This window comes from Diaporthe citri (assembly GCF_014595645.1).
Source record: "Diaporthe citri strain NFHF-8-4 chromosome Unknown scaffold_3, whole genome shotgun sequence".
Lineage (NCBI taxonomy): Eukaryota > Fungi > Ascomycota > Sordariomycetes > Diaporthales > Diaporthaceae > Diaporthe > Diaporthe citri.
In genome coordinates, this window is record NW_025064848.1 from 2,159,923 (window position 1) to 2,173,843 (window position 13,921).

General features: G+C 55.0%; 4 protein-coding genes across 4 annotated transcripts; 2 read left to right on the forward strand and 2 right to left on the reverse strand.

Moving 5' to 3' along the window:
• Nucleotides 1-151: 151 nt before the first annotated feature.
• Nucleotides 152-899, forward strand: INS49_008204 (uncharacterized protein; the record flags this gene model as incomplete). Its single annotated transcript, XM_043168949.1, has 2 exons — nucleotides 152-218; nucleotides 277-899. 2 exons carry the CDS (start codon nucleotides 152-154, stop codon nucleotides 897-899), a joined length of 690 nt encoding a protein of 229 aa, XP_043026629.1.
• Nucleotides 900-2,325: 1,426 nt separating this feature from the next.
• Nucleotides 2,326-3,549, reverse strand: INS49_008205 (uncharacterized protein; the record flags this gene model as incomplete). Its single annotated transcript, XM_043168950.1, has 1 exon — nucleotides 2,326-3,549. One exon carries the CDS (start codon nucleotides 3,547-3,549, stop codon nucleotides 2,326-2,328), a length of 1,224 nt encoding a protein of 407 aa, XP_043026630.1.
• Nucleotides 3,550-4,179: 630 nt separating this feature from the next.
• Nucleotides 4,180-8,340, reverse strand: INS49_008206 (uncharacterized protein; the record flags this gene model as incomplete). Its single annotated transcript, XM_043168951.1, has 3 exons — nucleotides 4,180-5,750; nucleotides 5,806-6,341; nucleotides 6,392-8,340. The coding sequence occupies 3 exons, from the start codon at nucleotides 8,338-8,340 to the stop codon at nucleotides 4,180-4,182; spliced, it is 4,056 nt and encodes a 1,351-aa protein (XP_043026631.1).
• Nucleotides 8,341-9,946: 1,606 nt separating this feature from the next.
• Nucleotides 9,947-12,254, forward strand: INS49_008207 (uncharacterized protein; the record flags this gene model as incomplete). The annotated part of the gene is made up of 4 exons (XM_043168952.1): nucleotides 9,947-10,018; nucleotides 10,098-10,417; nucleotides 10,824-12,026; nucleotides 12,089-12,254. The coding sequence occupies 4 exons, from the start codon at nucleotides 9,947-9,949 to the stop codon at nucleotides 12,252-12,254; spliced, it is 1,761 nt and encodes a 586-aa protein (XP_043026632.1).
• Nucleotides 12,255-13,921: the final 1,667 nt, after the last annotated feature.

Consider the following 13,921-nt stretch of genomic DNA (forward strand, 5'->3'; position numbering starts at 1 on the left):
GACGGGCCCAGTACCCCGCAACCTAGGTACGTACCGTACCGTACGTCAATTCAGCCTCGACTCTTCAACCACGTCCTCGCAAGGTTTGAGTGCAATCAATTTGACGCGCCACAATCTGCTTACTCCCTTTTTCTTGAAGTCAGAACACAAGATGGGCCGCGAAGAGCAAATAGAGGAGCGCGAGGTGCTTGACTCGATCTTCCCAGATGAAATCACAGGTGACATTTACATGTCTGTACATGCCGCGGGTGCACATGCGCTGACATCGTCTCCTAGACATTTCCGATTCAGAATACCGAATAAAGATTACCCTCGACATACCCGATGACGAAGAAAACGAGCAGCCCGTGATAGCGCTCACAGTGCGCTATCCAGAGGAGTACCCGGACAAGGCCCCGCACCTCGACCTCTCCGCGGAGGATGGCGAGAACAAACACCCTCTGTTCAACATCGCAGATGCCAAGGACGACCTTCTCAAGAGCCTTGAGCCAGTGATCGAAGAGAACCTGGGAATGGCCATGGTGTTCACACTCGTCACGACAGTGAAGGAGGAGGCTGAGCAGGTGGCCATAAAAGCGCGAGAGGACCAACTGAAGGCGCATGAGGAGGCGGCCCTGGAGGCGGAGAGGAAGGAAAATGAGAAGTTCCAAGGAACTGCAGTGACGAGGGAGTCATTCCTTAGCTGGAGGGAGGGCTTCTTAAAGGAGATGGAGGAGCAGAGGCAGAAGGAGGAAGAGGAAAGATTAGCCGAGATGAAGAAGGCCAAGATAAAAGAACCCGCCAGGATGACGGGCAGGCAGCTCTGGGAGAGCGGTCTCGCGAAGGGTGAGGAGATAGATGATGGAGATGATGACGCGCCAGCAGAGGATCTGGCGAAGCTCAAAGTATCAGCTTCATGAGATGAAAATGACACAATCAGTGAGTACTGCGATTCCCACTGTTCAATCCCCTATGGTGCTGCCTGTACCAGAGAAGTTGCTCCGGCTTGCTTTCGCGCTCTCATGCGCATGTGTACTTGAGTGATCAATGGAAGCTGGCTTGTCTACGTATCCGTTGCCCTTACGGGCACATCGACCAGGGATTGGTTGGGTATTCGAAGGGCTGTCATGGACGGTCTCTGGACGGCTAATCGTATGGCACGAGGCTGTCGAGGCTGTCGGATCGAGATTGGTTTTTGGTGCTCTGACAGGAGCCGAGGGCAAGGGACTCACGTTGGAAGGGGAGGGGGGTGGCGCCTGTGACCCTTGGTGTCGTCTTTGGTGACCTCAACTCCAGCAGCAGGGCACCGGCATTCACTGGGGGCCACTCGACTTTCATCCAAGCTTATAGTCTGGCCGAATCTCCCATTCTCAACCGAGTGAGGTAGTACAGCGAGGGGCAAGTTGGTCGAGTGGTAACACCGCTGACAGCATATGAAGAAACTGTGCTTAAATCCAATGATCTCCATACACAGTGCCAACCGTACCTGGCCCTAGGTTGATCACACTGAAAATAAATAGGCACGACTCGAAAGGGGGCCGCGCTGTAGCACACAAGTTGGCAGGGCGTATCATTTTTTGGGCTTTTATGCTGGACTGACTTCGCACTGGGCGACGAGGTTGGTGATGCCTTCAACTGACGTTCAGGAGTTCAGCATTCGATTCTCGGCTGGAGCCTGAACTTTTTATGTAGTCCTGCAACACGCAAACGGTTTGCGCTTGGTTGAACCCCCAAGACCTCAGCCATTGCTCCTCCGAATGATGGTGACAGAAGAAACCTACACATAAGAGCCACAATACGATGGTGTCAATCACCCTTCAAACGAGCTGGGATGCTCGACACTGACAGACCTCTCCGTCCCAGCTATCACAGTCTTAGATCCGTTGCATCAGAATTTTGACATTGAAATGCCACCGTCTCGCAAGAGAACAGCACAACTATGATGATGTTGACATTTTACCAGGACGATTTATCACCAGCTGGGCAATAAGGTCTCGAGAGAGCGCCGGGTCCTTTCACGGAAAGGCAATCAGTTCTTGGTATGATGGAGCTTTGTGCAAGAATAGTTTATCTACATCATTTACTGTGACATCTTCCACGAGTATTCTGTATATCATGGGAATGGTTGTTGGAGCGGGAAGATGGATGTATTGATGTCCTCCCAGTGAAGAGCTCCTCAGGAATATTGGTCATTAAAGTCTCCCAGACAAGTTGGCTCAGTAGACTCTCAGCATCTGACGGACCAGTGACAGCGTCTATGAGGCGCTGCCCTTCAGCCACGGAGGTCTGATAAGTGCGGTTCGTTGATATTCATCTGCCCTGAATCTTCCGGTGTGACATTGCCGGTCAAGATTGGTCCATCTCGTGATCTTCGTCGCCGTCTTCATCCACATCCTCCCAGCCAGCACCGTCTTCATCTTCATCCTCCTCGTCCGGGAGATCACCCACCTCTGCGTTGACCGTAGAGAGCAACTCCTTGGCGTGCTCTCCCAGCCTCTCGTCCTCGTACTCTTGAGCCTCGAATAATAGCAGACATTGTGACAACCACTGCCGCGCTCTGACCCACTCCTTCTTCCAGCCATCCTTTGCTTCTGAGGTATTGTCACCGTTCCTTGTGTCGCTCGCTTCCGATTTGTCCTTCTCGCCCAGAGTGTAATGTGCCATCCCTCCTAGATACCAGGCCTCCACACTTCCGTCGTCGTCCAACACCAGCCTCTCGCACACGTCCACCGCTTTTTGTTGCAAGTCGCACTCAATCAACAGCCTGGTGAGGCTTACCCTGGACGGGAACGGAGGCACCCCGGGGTCCTCGGGCTCCAAGTCCGTCCACAGCGCCATGCTCCTCTCCAGCGCCGCCACCGCATCGTCCGTCCTGCTCTGGCTGACCCTCACGTTCGCGACCGTCTGCCACGCATCGGGCAGCTCGGGCGCCAGCATCGTGGCCTCGGTGATGAGCGCCTCGCACCGCGCCTCCGCGTCCTCCTCCCACGACAGGTCCGTCATGTACACCTCGGCGACGGCGCACAGCGTCTCGGACAGCTTGTGCTTCTTCTCCGTGGCCGCCGCCTCTATCTCCCGCTCCGCCGTGCCCCGCGCGCTGCCCTTCCGCCGCGCCTCGGCCGCCGCGTCGTCGAGCGCCTGGATCTGCGCCCGCAGGCACGCCGCAGCCCGCTCGAACCACCGCACCGAGTCGGCACCGCCCTCCTCCGACAGCTGCGCCAGCCAGTTGAACTTCTCCGGCCCGCCGCCCAGCTCCTCGGCCAGCGAGCCGTCCTCGTCCAGCCGCGCGGCGTCGAGGAAGTGTCCCCTCGCTGTGTCGATCTCGCCTAGTTCTACGTTGATCTCGCCCAGCAGCATGTGTGCCGCGCACGCGCGCGTGTCGTCGTTCTCGAGGGCCGCGTCGAGGGCCTGTCGCGCGGTGGTTACTGCGCCCGGCGCATCGCCCTGCTCGAGGAGTGCGGTCGCTTCGGCGAGGAGCTGTTTTGCTGGTTTCGTGGATGCTGGTGTCGACTTTTTGGGGTGGCTTCGGTTCTTGGCTTTTGCCTTCTTCGACGGTCTCGTTGGCGCCATTTTGGACTATAATTGGTGTAAATGTTCAAGAGCGAACGGAGGCGCTTTACCAGTAGTTTGGGAAACTTTTTTGGCTCCGAGATCAGATCGGTGATAAGATAAAAAACGCGACAGGGCACCCCTGTTCAACATACTTAAAAACGGACCTCGAGGGCGAGCTTCACTTCGTTTCTTATGCTACCTGTATTCCCAAGTGCATCATACTATTATTAGACAACTCAAGTCTGATAGTGGGTACTTGAAGCTTCTATTCATGACCCTGATTCTGGGCCGTACGTCTTGTACTTCCCTCTCTCCACAGTCAGTCCCAACAATGTCCACAAGCCACTCAGGCAGCCCGGGCCCTTCATGATGCTCTGGCTTGAGGGCCTGTCTCTGACCTTGTCTAGCACCCTGATTAAGGGGCCTGTTATTGTATTATCTACATCTAGTGATGCCAGCGTTTACACTTGAATCAATGCCTAGGTCAAAGCTCATTGTGCTCCTCAATTTAAGAGGCGGAGCTCTTCTTGACCCTTCAAATATCCCTACTGAGGTCTCCTAGGTGCAGAACGACTTTGGACCGATGATACCGTCCTTGCACCCATCGTGGTTCGCTACTGTGTGCACGGTCAACCCTTTCCACCCCCACTAAGAAGGCTTCAGGGCTTCCCAGCCCCCAACAGCGGCTCCGTCGTCGCCTAGCAGATCCACCACAGGACTCCTGGCATTCAAGCCAGGCTTCTTTGGAGCAGGTATAGGGGCTGACCGACCTGATGAGCTGGTCGGGGAGATTGTGCCCGGTACCGGCTTCCTAGTCGGCAGTGTCGGGCGACCCTCCTTAGACAGCCCAACTAGGCCTACAGCGCCAGGCGGAGCCCAGCCAGGGGCGCCCGACGCTGCGGAAGAAGTACCTGCCCTACGAGGCGGAGGCGGAGGCGGCTGCTCATGATTGCGATTGTAAGACTCTCTTGCGGACGCAGTGCGATGCAGGCTGTCGCGTATGGCTGCGCGGGACACGTTTTGCACGCTGCTTGAGGGCCGTCGAGGCGGTATGGGTTTGGCTTTGGACTCAGTAGAAGGCGACGTTTCTAGATCTGGCCCAGTTGGCGAGGTGGAAAGCAGGTGCGCTGGCTTCCTGGCGACCGGCGGCGGGCCCTTGGCCGTCTTCTGAGACGATGCAGAGACCGTGGAAGCTGACCGGGGCGGCGGTGGAATCGGTGCCTGTTTCCTCGCTTGATTGATGATACCGGGGACAGGAGTCTGATTGGGCGGCGGAGGGAAAGATGGTGTCTGCGTCAATGGTTTTCTAGCTGGTGGCGGTGCTGGCGGTGTGTCTAGCTTTTTGAATTGTAGTGTGTTTTGTTCTTCATTCAGGGCCAGTCTTCCTACTCTGGCAGGCAGAGCTGATGGGTCGTAAGGAGGTGGCAGTTTCCTTTGTGGAGGGGTGCTTGAAACAGAAGAGGCCAGTAAGGTAGAATGATTGATATGTTCATAGGGCGACGTAGACATACTGGAGAAGGATGATAGCCTCGAATCTGCCCGCGGAACTGTGACCCAGTCGGGCTCGTCTGACGGGGCAAACGGATTGGGTTGTCGATTGGGATTTAGAATCGTTGAGGTCGATCCGTCCAAGCCTCTTGGAGGCGCGATTGAGGACTGAGCCAGTTTGCCATAGTCCAACCACCATTTCTGGCGATCAGAACTGGCTGGAGGCAGTCCAGGTTCTATAGCGTCGTAGCCAATCAGGTCCTCATCTTCTGTGTCCTCGGTATTGACGTTTGCTGTGGCATCCCCCACCTCTGCCTTCCGTCGTAGGTAGATATCACGGCTGATCCTGTCTCGGTGCGGCTCGTCCACGATGCTCACGGTGCAGTCGAAGAGGGCATAGACAGGCCTGTGGTCTGAGAATCTGAGTGGTGCACAATTGTATGCCAGCTGCCGGAGGTTGGGGCCCTTGCGCAGGATGCGGTCTGTCCAGGCCGGGATGCGAGCTTTCTCAGAGGAGTCATACGTATCCGTTCCAATGTCGAATTTGTATGTAGGCATGAAGGTGATCCTCGCTTCTGAGTAGAAGGGAAATGATAGACCAGCCACCATTTGTAGGTTCAGCTGGTCATTTTCGTATAACCTCTCCAAGTCACGCTTTTGTACCAGCTCCATGGCTCTCTCCCAACCTAGTCCGACTCGATAATTGAAATCACCAAGCCAGATGACAGTATCTATTCGCCCTTGTTAGCCATTTGATCTCCATCCTGGCCGAGCTGCCCGCCTTACCGTGATCGTCAATGCTCCTATTTCGTTGGAAGCGTAATCCGTTGCTGATCGTGGCATAGTCCTTGTTCCTCTCATCGTAGTTGGCGAAGCCGGCCGCCAAATGTGCAGTGACAAAACATATCTGAGTGTTGGCATAATCTAGCCTGATAGCCACTGCACCTTTGTTGCCAGCCATGCCAGACATTCCTGTCTTCTTCACAGAGCCCTCGACGTTTTTGATGTTGGCAAGGACGGATTGTCTCACGAAGATGCACAACGCCGCGCCGACAAGCTGTCCACTCCGCAAGACCACGTATTTCTCGCCGCCGATTTCTTGGGCTCGGGTGTTCAGAGTCGCCCGCACGGCTTGCTCCCATAGTTGTTTCCTAGTTGGGTCGCTATTCATGATTTGTTGCGGGCTCAGCTCAACAATCTCTTGAAATCCAACTACAATAATCTCAGGTTGTGTATCCCCGATCTCTTCGGGGCACAGCCACGCAGACAGGTCCTCGTCAATGCCGTGGGTACGTCCATTGAGGTTAAATGTGCCAACCAAGCTGTGGCCGGTCAGTATATCGCCATAAGCATGAGAACAACCACGACTAACATTCTGATGTTCTCCGTGGATGAGAACTGTGCACTGCGCTTGTTGAGCTCGGCGTTGACGTAGTCATTGATGGGGTCGTAAAGTGAGACTGGTTGCTGGCCCACGAGCCTGCCCAGTAGCATGTCAATGGTGTTTTGCCTTTGCTTGTCAGTGAAATTGTTGATGTATAACCTGGTTGCTGACTTCCGTGCGTCAGCAATGGCGCCGGCCAGAGACATCTTTCCATGACGGGTAAAGGAGGATTTCAGAGCTCCGGTGCCAGCGTAAATCCGTGATAGAGCGTCGCCATTGTCAGCCCACAGGCTCGAGTGCCTCATCCAAAAGTCCGAGGAAGCATATTCTTCACGATGGCCAAGGAACGACTCAACAGCCATTTGCGACACGAGGGTTTGGATCAGATTCGTGCGGTCCAGGCAGTCAAGGCAATTTGTCCTGAAGACGCCTTCCTGTTGGAGCACAACCACATAACGCCGGTTGATGTGCGCCGTGCCATTCACAGTCTCACCAGGGCTATCTGTCTCCTCTGCGAGATAGTAGGCAAAGCCTTCTGCTGAGCCCTCAATGTACCGGCGTATTCCCCTAGCGGCCTCATAGCCCGTCGGCCCTTTGGTTTCAGCGTGGAAGTCGTATTCCGTCCCCCTCAGGAGCGCGTGCTCATTCGAATGCTTTTCACCCGCGCGACTCAAAGGGCAGTGTAGTATGCCATTGCGATAGAGCTGGCTCAGTTCGACCTCGCCGGGCTTCGACTCGCTTAGCAGATTGACGACATGGACGGCGCCGTAATTGTGCTCGAGGTCCTGGAAATGCTTATTGAAAGCCGGCTGGGTGCCATCAGGGGATCTCGTTATGCTGATCTTCTGCTGGCCTGGCAAAAGCCCAGCAGCCTGCTCCCAGAACACAGGCACGGAGCCGCGAACCTGCGCGTATGAGAACAAGACACCTGAGGGGCTCCAGTAGATTGTCTCTGTCTCTACAAAATTGGCCACATTGCCATCGTCGTCTATGCCTCTCGAGTTGAAGCGGGTTCCAGCTCGTCGACATGAAAGGCGTGATATTATAGTTAAATAGGACGGCATGCCCGACCTTGCGGGCTTCAGGGGTGCCACTAATTGAGGGATGTTCATTGTCAAACAAAACCCCCGTATGGCCGAAGTCAATATCCGTGATGCGTCGAGCGTCTCCCTTTCGTGTGGCATCAGCCGCGACCGAAACTGCACAAGAGGGCTGATCATGTACGAATTCCAGAGGAACCCCTCGTCGAAGTTGTCAATGTCGAAGGTATTCGCGTCCGCAGGCCTGTCCTGCAGCCGGTTCGTCAGGTCGAAATCGGTGCTGTAGTAAAAGCTCCCATTGCTCAAGAGCTTCTGTACATCCACGCAGGGGTGTTCAACGCCTTCCCTCCTGTTGAGTGGCTGCCCGTACGTGGCTGCGGCGTCCGACATTTCAAGCTCGTATGGATCGATGGCGGAGAACACATCGTCGTACTCGGAGGTGTTGAGGCCATAGAACTCGACGGCCAGGATGCGTTCGATGGTCTCTCCGGGGCGCAATGTCGATACTCGCGAGGCGTGTGTGATGACACAGAGGAAGACATCTCGGCCGACGGATATCAGCCCAAGTGTCCCGTAAATCGGCCGCGGTGTCAGGGGTCGGTAATCGCTGAGGGTGTTCCTGGTGACCTGGGTGAACTCGACCATGCACTTTGAGGCAAAGCTATCGGTTGCGCTCATGCCTGTGCCGGCGCGGGGCCGAGCAGAAGGAATGGAGGAGAGAGAGCCATTGGCGATGGACTCGCTGGTGGTCGGGCTGTGGCGGAAGATGAGGGCGTGGTCGTTGGAGACAATGGCAATGGCCCGGTGAGGGTATTCGCGGATCAGGAGCTGGCTCGACTTCTCAGGGGACGGCGCCTGGCCGCTCCAGAGGGCCGAGTTGGGATAGTTGGGATCCATGCCCGGTCAGCGGTCGGGAGTGCTTTCAGCTGGATGCCGTCGCCAGTCTTCGAGACGGACAGGTTACGTTACGCCGGGGGGATGCCACATGTCCTGCCAGAACTGAGCGCCGTGGTCAGAGGAGGGCACGGCGAGGGAGGTCAGGGGTCGAATTGGGTTTGGGTAACGGGGGGTCAGAGGAACAGGCGAGCATTGCACGCTGGTTTGGTAGGCTAGACATGAAAATCTCAGAGCAGTGACGGTGTCAGCTACAAGGGGCGCTAACGAAGTTGCAGATGCAGATTGCAGATGCACATCCCGAGCTTCTGACAGGCAGTCAATCACCAATCGCCACTTGTTGGCGCTCATTGGCAGGACTGCCCAAACTGCCTGACTGCCCGACGGCGGATTGGACTAGCTATGACGCCAGAACCAAGCGCTGTTCAGCCCTGTGGAGCCTGTTCCGAGGACAGGGGCAGTCTGCACAGAGGGGCCACAGGTGCGGCTCAACAATCGCCAATGTCCTCCAGTGTCCTGGGTATATACATAATATGACTCTGAATTCGTGTCCTGCCTTCCAAGTGCATCATCAAGGGTATGGCCAGGTTGTGTGCTTTGTCTATGAGAAGTACCGCATCATCTCCAAGAGAGTTATACAGAGAGGACCGCCTTTCCCCAGCAGCATTATGGGAATCACGCTTTCAGTGCTGACCTTCGAAAAGGGCTCCCGGGGTAACTTCATACACGGCACCCATGGCAGCAAACCTAGCAGCGTAGCTAGAATTCTGTTCCGATCCTGCACATGCTCATACAAATTTGTAGCACGAAACTATTTCTAGCACCCGAACAATATGCTGTCATGGGGCCACCCAGGAAAAGACCGCTCTATCAGGGTGTGATTATGGTGTCCTCAGACCTCAGCGGTAGTTTCACCATAAGTAGAGTTATATCAAGAGTGGTTCTGCTTGCGGCGATGACTTGATTAAAACCAATTCCACTCCTATCTTGCCAAAAGGGTGTTTTTGTGTGCCGTCGTCAGTGTTGGGTTTCAAAGAGTCAGAAAGCAGTCTGTATGCACCAAGTATGCTGGGGAATCAAACGAAATGATGAATAGGTGAGCTTCAGATTTTATACGATAAGTGAGATCATGCACGCCTTTGGCGGTATTCATCCTCTTCCTATCATGTTTGTTTTGTGTAAATCATCACAAGCTCATGATTGTAGGAGGAGAGGAAAAGGCAGCATTGCAAAATTGCTGGTAGAGTTTTCGAGTGGTTTGGCCGGTTAGGTAAGCAGCCACCAAGCCAATCAAACACGGCGAAATTGGCAGGCATGATGTGCAGTAGCACCGGCTAGGAACAAGGGCCGCCCGGCGCAAACTCCTCAACTCGCAGGCGCATCTTCCCAGCTCTTCAAGCTTGCCGCTTTCTGCTTTCTGCATTCCGCCTTCCCCCCAACCCCCTTTTCTCTGGCCGGAACCATCAGCAGCCCCTTGCGCCCTGCACAATTCCCGCGCATCCATCAGCCTATCCAAGGCACATGGCAGTAAATATTGCCATCGGAACACCCAATAGCACTTCATTCACATCTTCCAGCGCAGCCTTCCTACACAGCACCACACACCAGGATGGGTGACTTCACAAGCTATGGAGGCTCTGACGAGGAGAACGCCGAGATTCGAAAGCTCAATACCGAAGTCGTAAGTCGCAAGCCATCAGAAGCCATCCAGCACTGACCAATGCTCCATTGGCTGTACTAACCTTGCGCGTCCTCAACAGGAAGCCGACCCCGACAGCTTCGAGGCTTGGGAGAAACTGGTGCGCGCGTGCGAAAGCCTCGAAGGCGGTCTCAATAGAAACTCCAGCCCCCAGGCCCTAGCAACACTGCGCGATGCGTACGACCGATTCCTCATCAAGTTCCCTCTCCTGTTCGGGTACTGGAAGAAGTACGCCGACCTCGAGTTCAACATCTCGGGCCCAGAATCGGCGGAGATGGTCTACGAGCGAGGCTGCGCCAGTATCACCAACTCGGTCGACCTCTGGACCGACTATTGCTCCTTCAAGATGGAGACCACTCATGTCGCGCATCTCGTGAGAGAGTAAGTTCACATGGCTGCTTTCCTTCCCCATAACCTTCCAGCCATCGACGCGTCCACCAATTAGCGAGTCGTCGCAAACCAGCGGATCCCACCGAGATAAGATGTCATTGACCGTATCGTCGGGCTCCGGTGAGAAATACCAAGAGCCACCACTTATCGCTGGGATCGCGTCTCACAGAATCTACCAGGCACTGTTGTTTTCACAGCCACACATCATCACCATGATTCGCTCTGAACTTCCCCCACGCTTCCCCCGTCGCAAAGACGTTGAGCTGTTGTTCGATTAGTCGGGAGAAGGGTTTACTGTTGCCACATCAATCCCTTCTTGTATTTGCAGTCCTGTCCATTCCTCCCCACCTGATCCTCCCCCCTGCCCTACCGGTCCACGCCCACTGACCTGTGATAGACTCTTCGAGCGGGCTGCGACCTACGTGGGACTCGATTTCCTGGCACATCCCTTCTGGGATAAGTATATCGAGTACGAGGAGCGGCAAGAGGCCCACGATAAGATCTACGCGATCCTCAAGCGTGTCATCCACATACCCATGCACCAGTATGCGCGGTACTACGAGAGATTCCGAACGCTGTCGCACTCCAGGCCCCTGGAAGAAGTGGTCGAGCCGGAGGTTCTGACTCGGTTCCGAGCCGAGGTCGACGCTGAGGCTGCCCCATTCGGTGTGGTCAAGTCGGAACTCGAGATCGAACGCGACATAAGGGCAAAGGTCGATGCCACGTTCTATGACGTCTTCCAAACAACTCAATCCGAGACGACAAAGCGTTGGACGTATGAGTCGGAAATCAAGCGGCCGTACTTTCATGTCACGGAGCTGGACCACTCCCAGCTTGCAAATTGGCGCAAGTACCTGGATTTTGAGGAGGCCGAAGGTGACCTCCCCAGGGTCACCGCGCTGTACGAGAGGTGCTTGGTCACATGCGCTTTTTACGACGAGTTCTGGTTCCGATATGCGCGATGGATGCAGGCGCAGCCCAACAAGGACGAAGAGGTCCGCAACATCTTCCTCCGCGCAGTTACCTTGTACGTGCCAATTAGCAGACCTGGCATCAGGCTGCAGTTTGCCTATTTCGAGGAAACGTGCGGGCGTATCGATGTGGCCCGCGCCGTCCACGAGGCTATCCTGATGAAGATACCAAACTGTGTTGAGGCGATCATCTCATGGGCCAACCTGCAGAGGCGACAAAGCGGTCTCGATGCGGCCATTGATGTGTACAAGGCGCAGATCGACTCTCCAGGGGTTGACCTCTACACCAAGGCTGCCCTTGTCACGCAATGGGCCTTGCTCCTGTGGAAGGTGAAGGGGTCTGTCGAGGAGGCGCGGACCGTCTTCCGTTCGAATGTGCAGTGGTACTCTGACAGCCGGGAGTTCTGGAGCAAGTGGCTGGACTTTGAGCTCGAACAGCCGACCAACACGGAGCTGGAAGCGGAGCATGGCAAGCGCATCGAACACGTCATTGACGAAATGCGAGCACGGAGTCGCATGTCCGTGGCTACGAAGAAGCACCTGTGCGGAAAGTATTTGAACTACCTTCAGCAGCGCGGCGGCGAGGATTCCATGAAGAAATTCCTGCTGATCGATCGCGAGATGTTCGGGTAAGTCTGGTGGTCTTTGCACGCTTGAACGTGAATAAGAAACTAACAACGCGGTTTTGTAGCCCTCTGTCCATCTCCAAGGACAAGTTTGCAGCCAAGGACAACGGCGTGCCCTTGGGCGAACTTGACGAGGCCACACAGCAGAAGGCTGAGGCTCACTACTTCAGCTTTTACGAACTTCATGTCGACGCGGACCCCAAAGCGAATGGCCCCGCTGATTTCCACTGAGTCCGATACCCATTTCCGCCTTTCCAAATATCTTTGAGATTTTCTATTCCGACGACGAAAAAAGATCAAAAGAGCTACTGCATTCACGGCGCTCTGTCCTGTACACTAAGGGTTCTCTTGGGGCTGAGTTGGATGTAGGTGAGCTTTACTTGCTTGTCAAAGTATAGGTCGGTGCACTATGCAATATCTTTTTATCGGTGGAGCGTGGGACTAAGGGGAGGCATGGAGAAGTCAAACGATTAAATAATATATGCCATGCTTCCCAGTATTGCTCGTGCTCACCACGTGATGCAACACTAGATAAAAGCAAATCCGGGCCATCAAGTCTGACTGCACACCAATTTGGATACTTGTGCTGCAGGCCAGGATTCCATGCTGTGTGATGGGGCATCCCTTTGATAAGCTCCACAATCGTTGCCTCCCTGCCTGGTTGCCTGGAACACAAAATCTGCCTGGGGAAGGGAGTTGTAATGCGGGCTCTCAATTATACCAGGGATAAGAGCTATGTAAGGCTGCGGAATGCAGTCGGCTGAGTCGCTCGAAGCTTGTTGTAAGACGGTTGGACGGACGGGATTTGGTCGGCGATGTAAGGTGACGCCGGTGATGAAAACTCTTGCGTGAATGATTCCAAATACCTGAAAATAACAACACAGAAGAACATAGCGTATTCTTGTGTCATCCAGCATGCCTGCCTGGCCAAGGAGATAGGCAAGAAGTGCATCCTTGGCTGGATTAGTTCTATAAAATTTATTTGCGCAGCCGAGGATGTCGATTACCAAGCATGTCAACCGAGATCGGCGCGTCGCCAGGCCGCGTCTTTCCACGTTTCCTTGGGTTCCGCGGCGCCAGCACTCTACACGTAGTCAAGTGACACGCCGTTGCCACAGGACAAACAGGTACATCGGTACAGTGGCACATGGTAAAACCCTTGCAAATCCTCTCTCTTCCCTTCTCGGCGGTTTTCGGCGGTTTAGTACGGTTTTGGAGCCAAAGCAATTGCTGTTTGTCGAACCGACTTTGCGGCCCGGCAGGGTGCAGCAAACAGTCAAGTCAAGCATGTAGCATCCGAGGAGCAATGCCATCACTTGTAGAGTTCCCCCAGCGACCGTTACGTATCTCCTCCTGACGTTTCGGACGGCTTGACCCATCCGTCTGCCCGTCCTGCAGCCCCCGTGCGGGAGCGTCCACTTTTTACCCATCAGACAAGGCCCTCTGGTCTCCTGGAACCCCAGGGGTCCGACTCAGGGCCCGGGTTCGGTGGGCCCATTCTACGTCTTACACAATGACCGTGGCCAATGGCACCTGCTCTATTACTCTGCCCGGCAGCCATGGCCCGAGGTCTGACGCTCTCGTCTGGGCAGATCCGGGCCTGGAATGGGAAGTAGCTCGCCCTTCGGAGAGACAAGAAGCAGGGAGGAGGAAGCGTGGCTTCGGCCACCCGCCCCTGCCCACTCTGGGAACCCAGGGCTACCAGGTAGGTGCGTAGATACGGTACATACCTAGGTATCCACACGCTGTCTCTGATTTATCTTCTCCGAGATACCCTCGGGCTTTGGTGTATGACTCTTTCCTTCTTGCCCCAACTCTTGGAAACCTGAGTTCCTGTCCCTCTGTTGTTTTTAAGCAAGCCCCAATCCCCCAGACTGCACTACGTCAAGGTAAGCTGT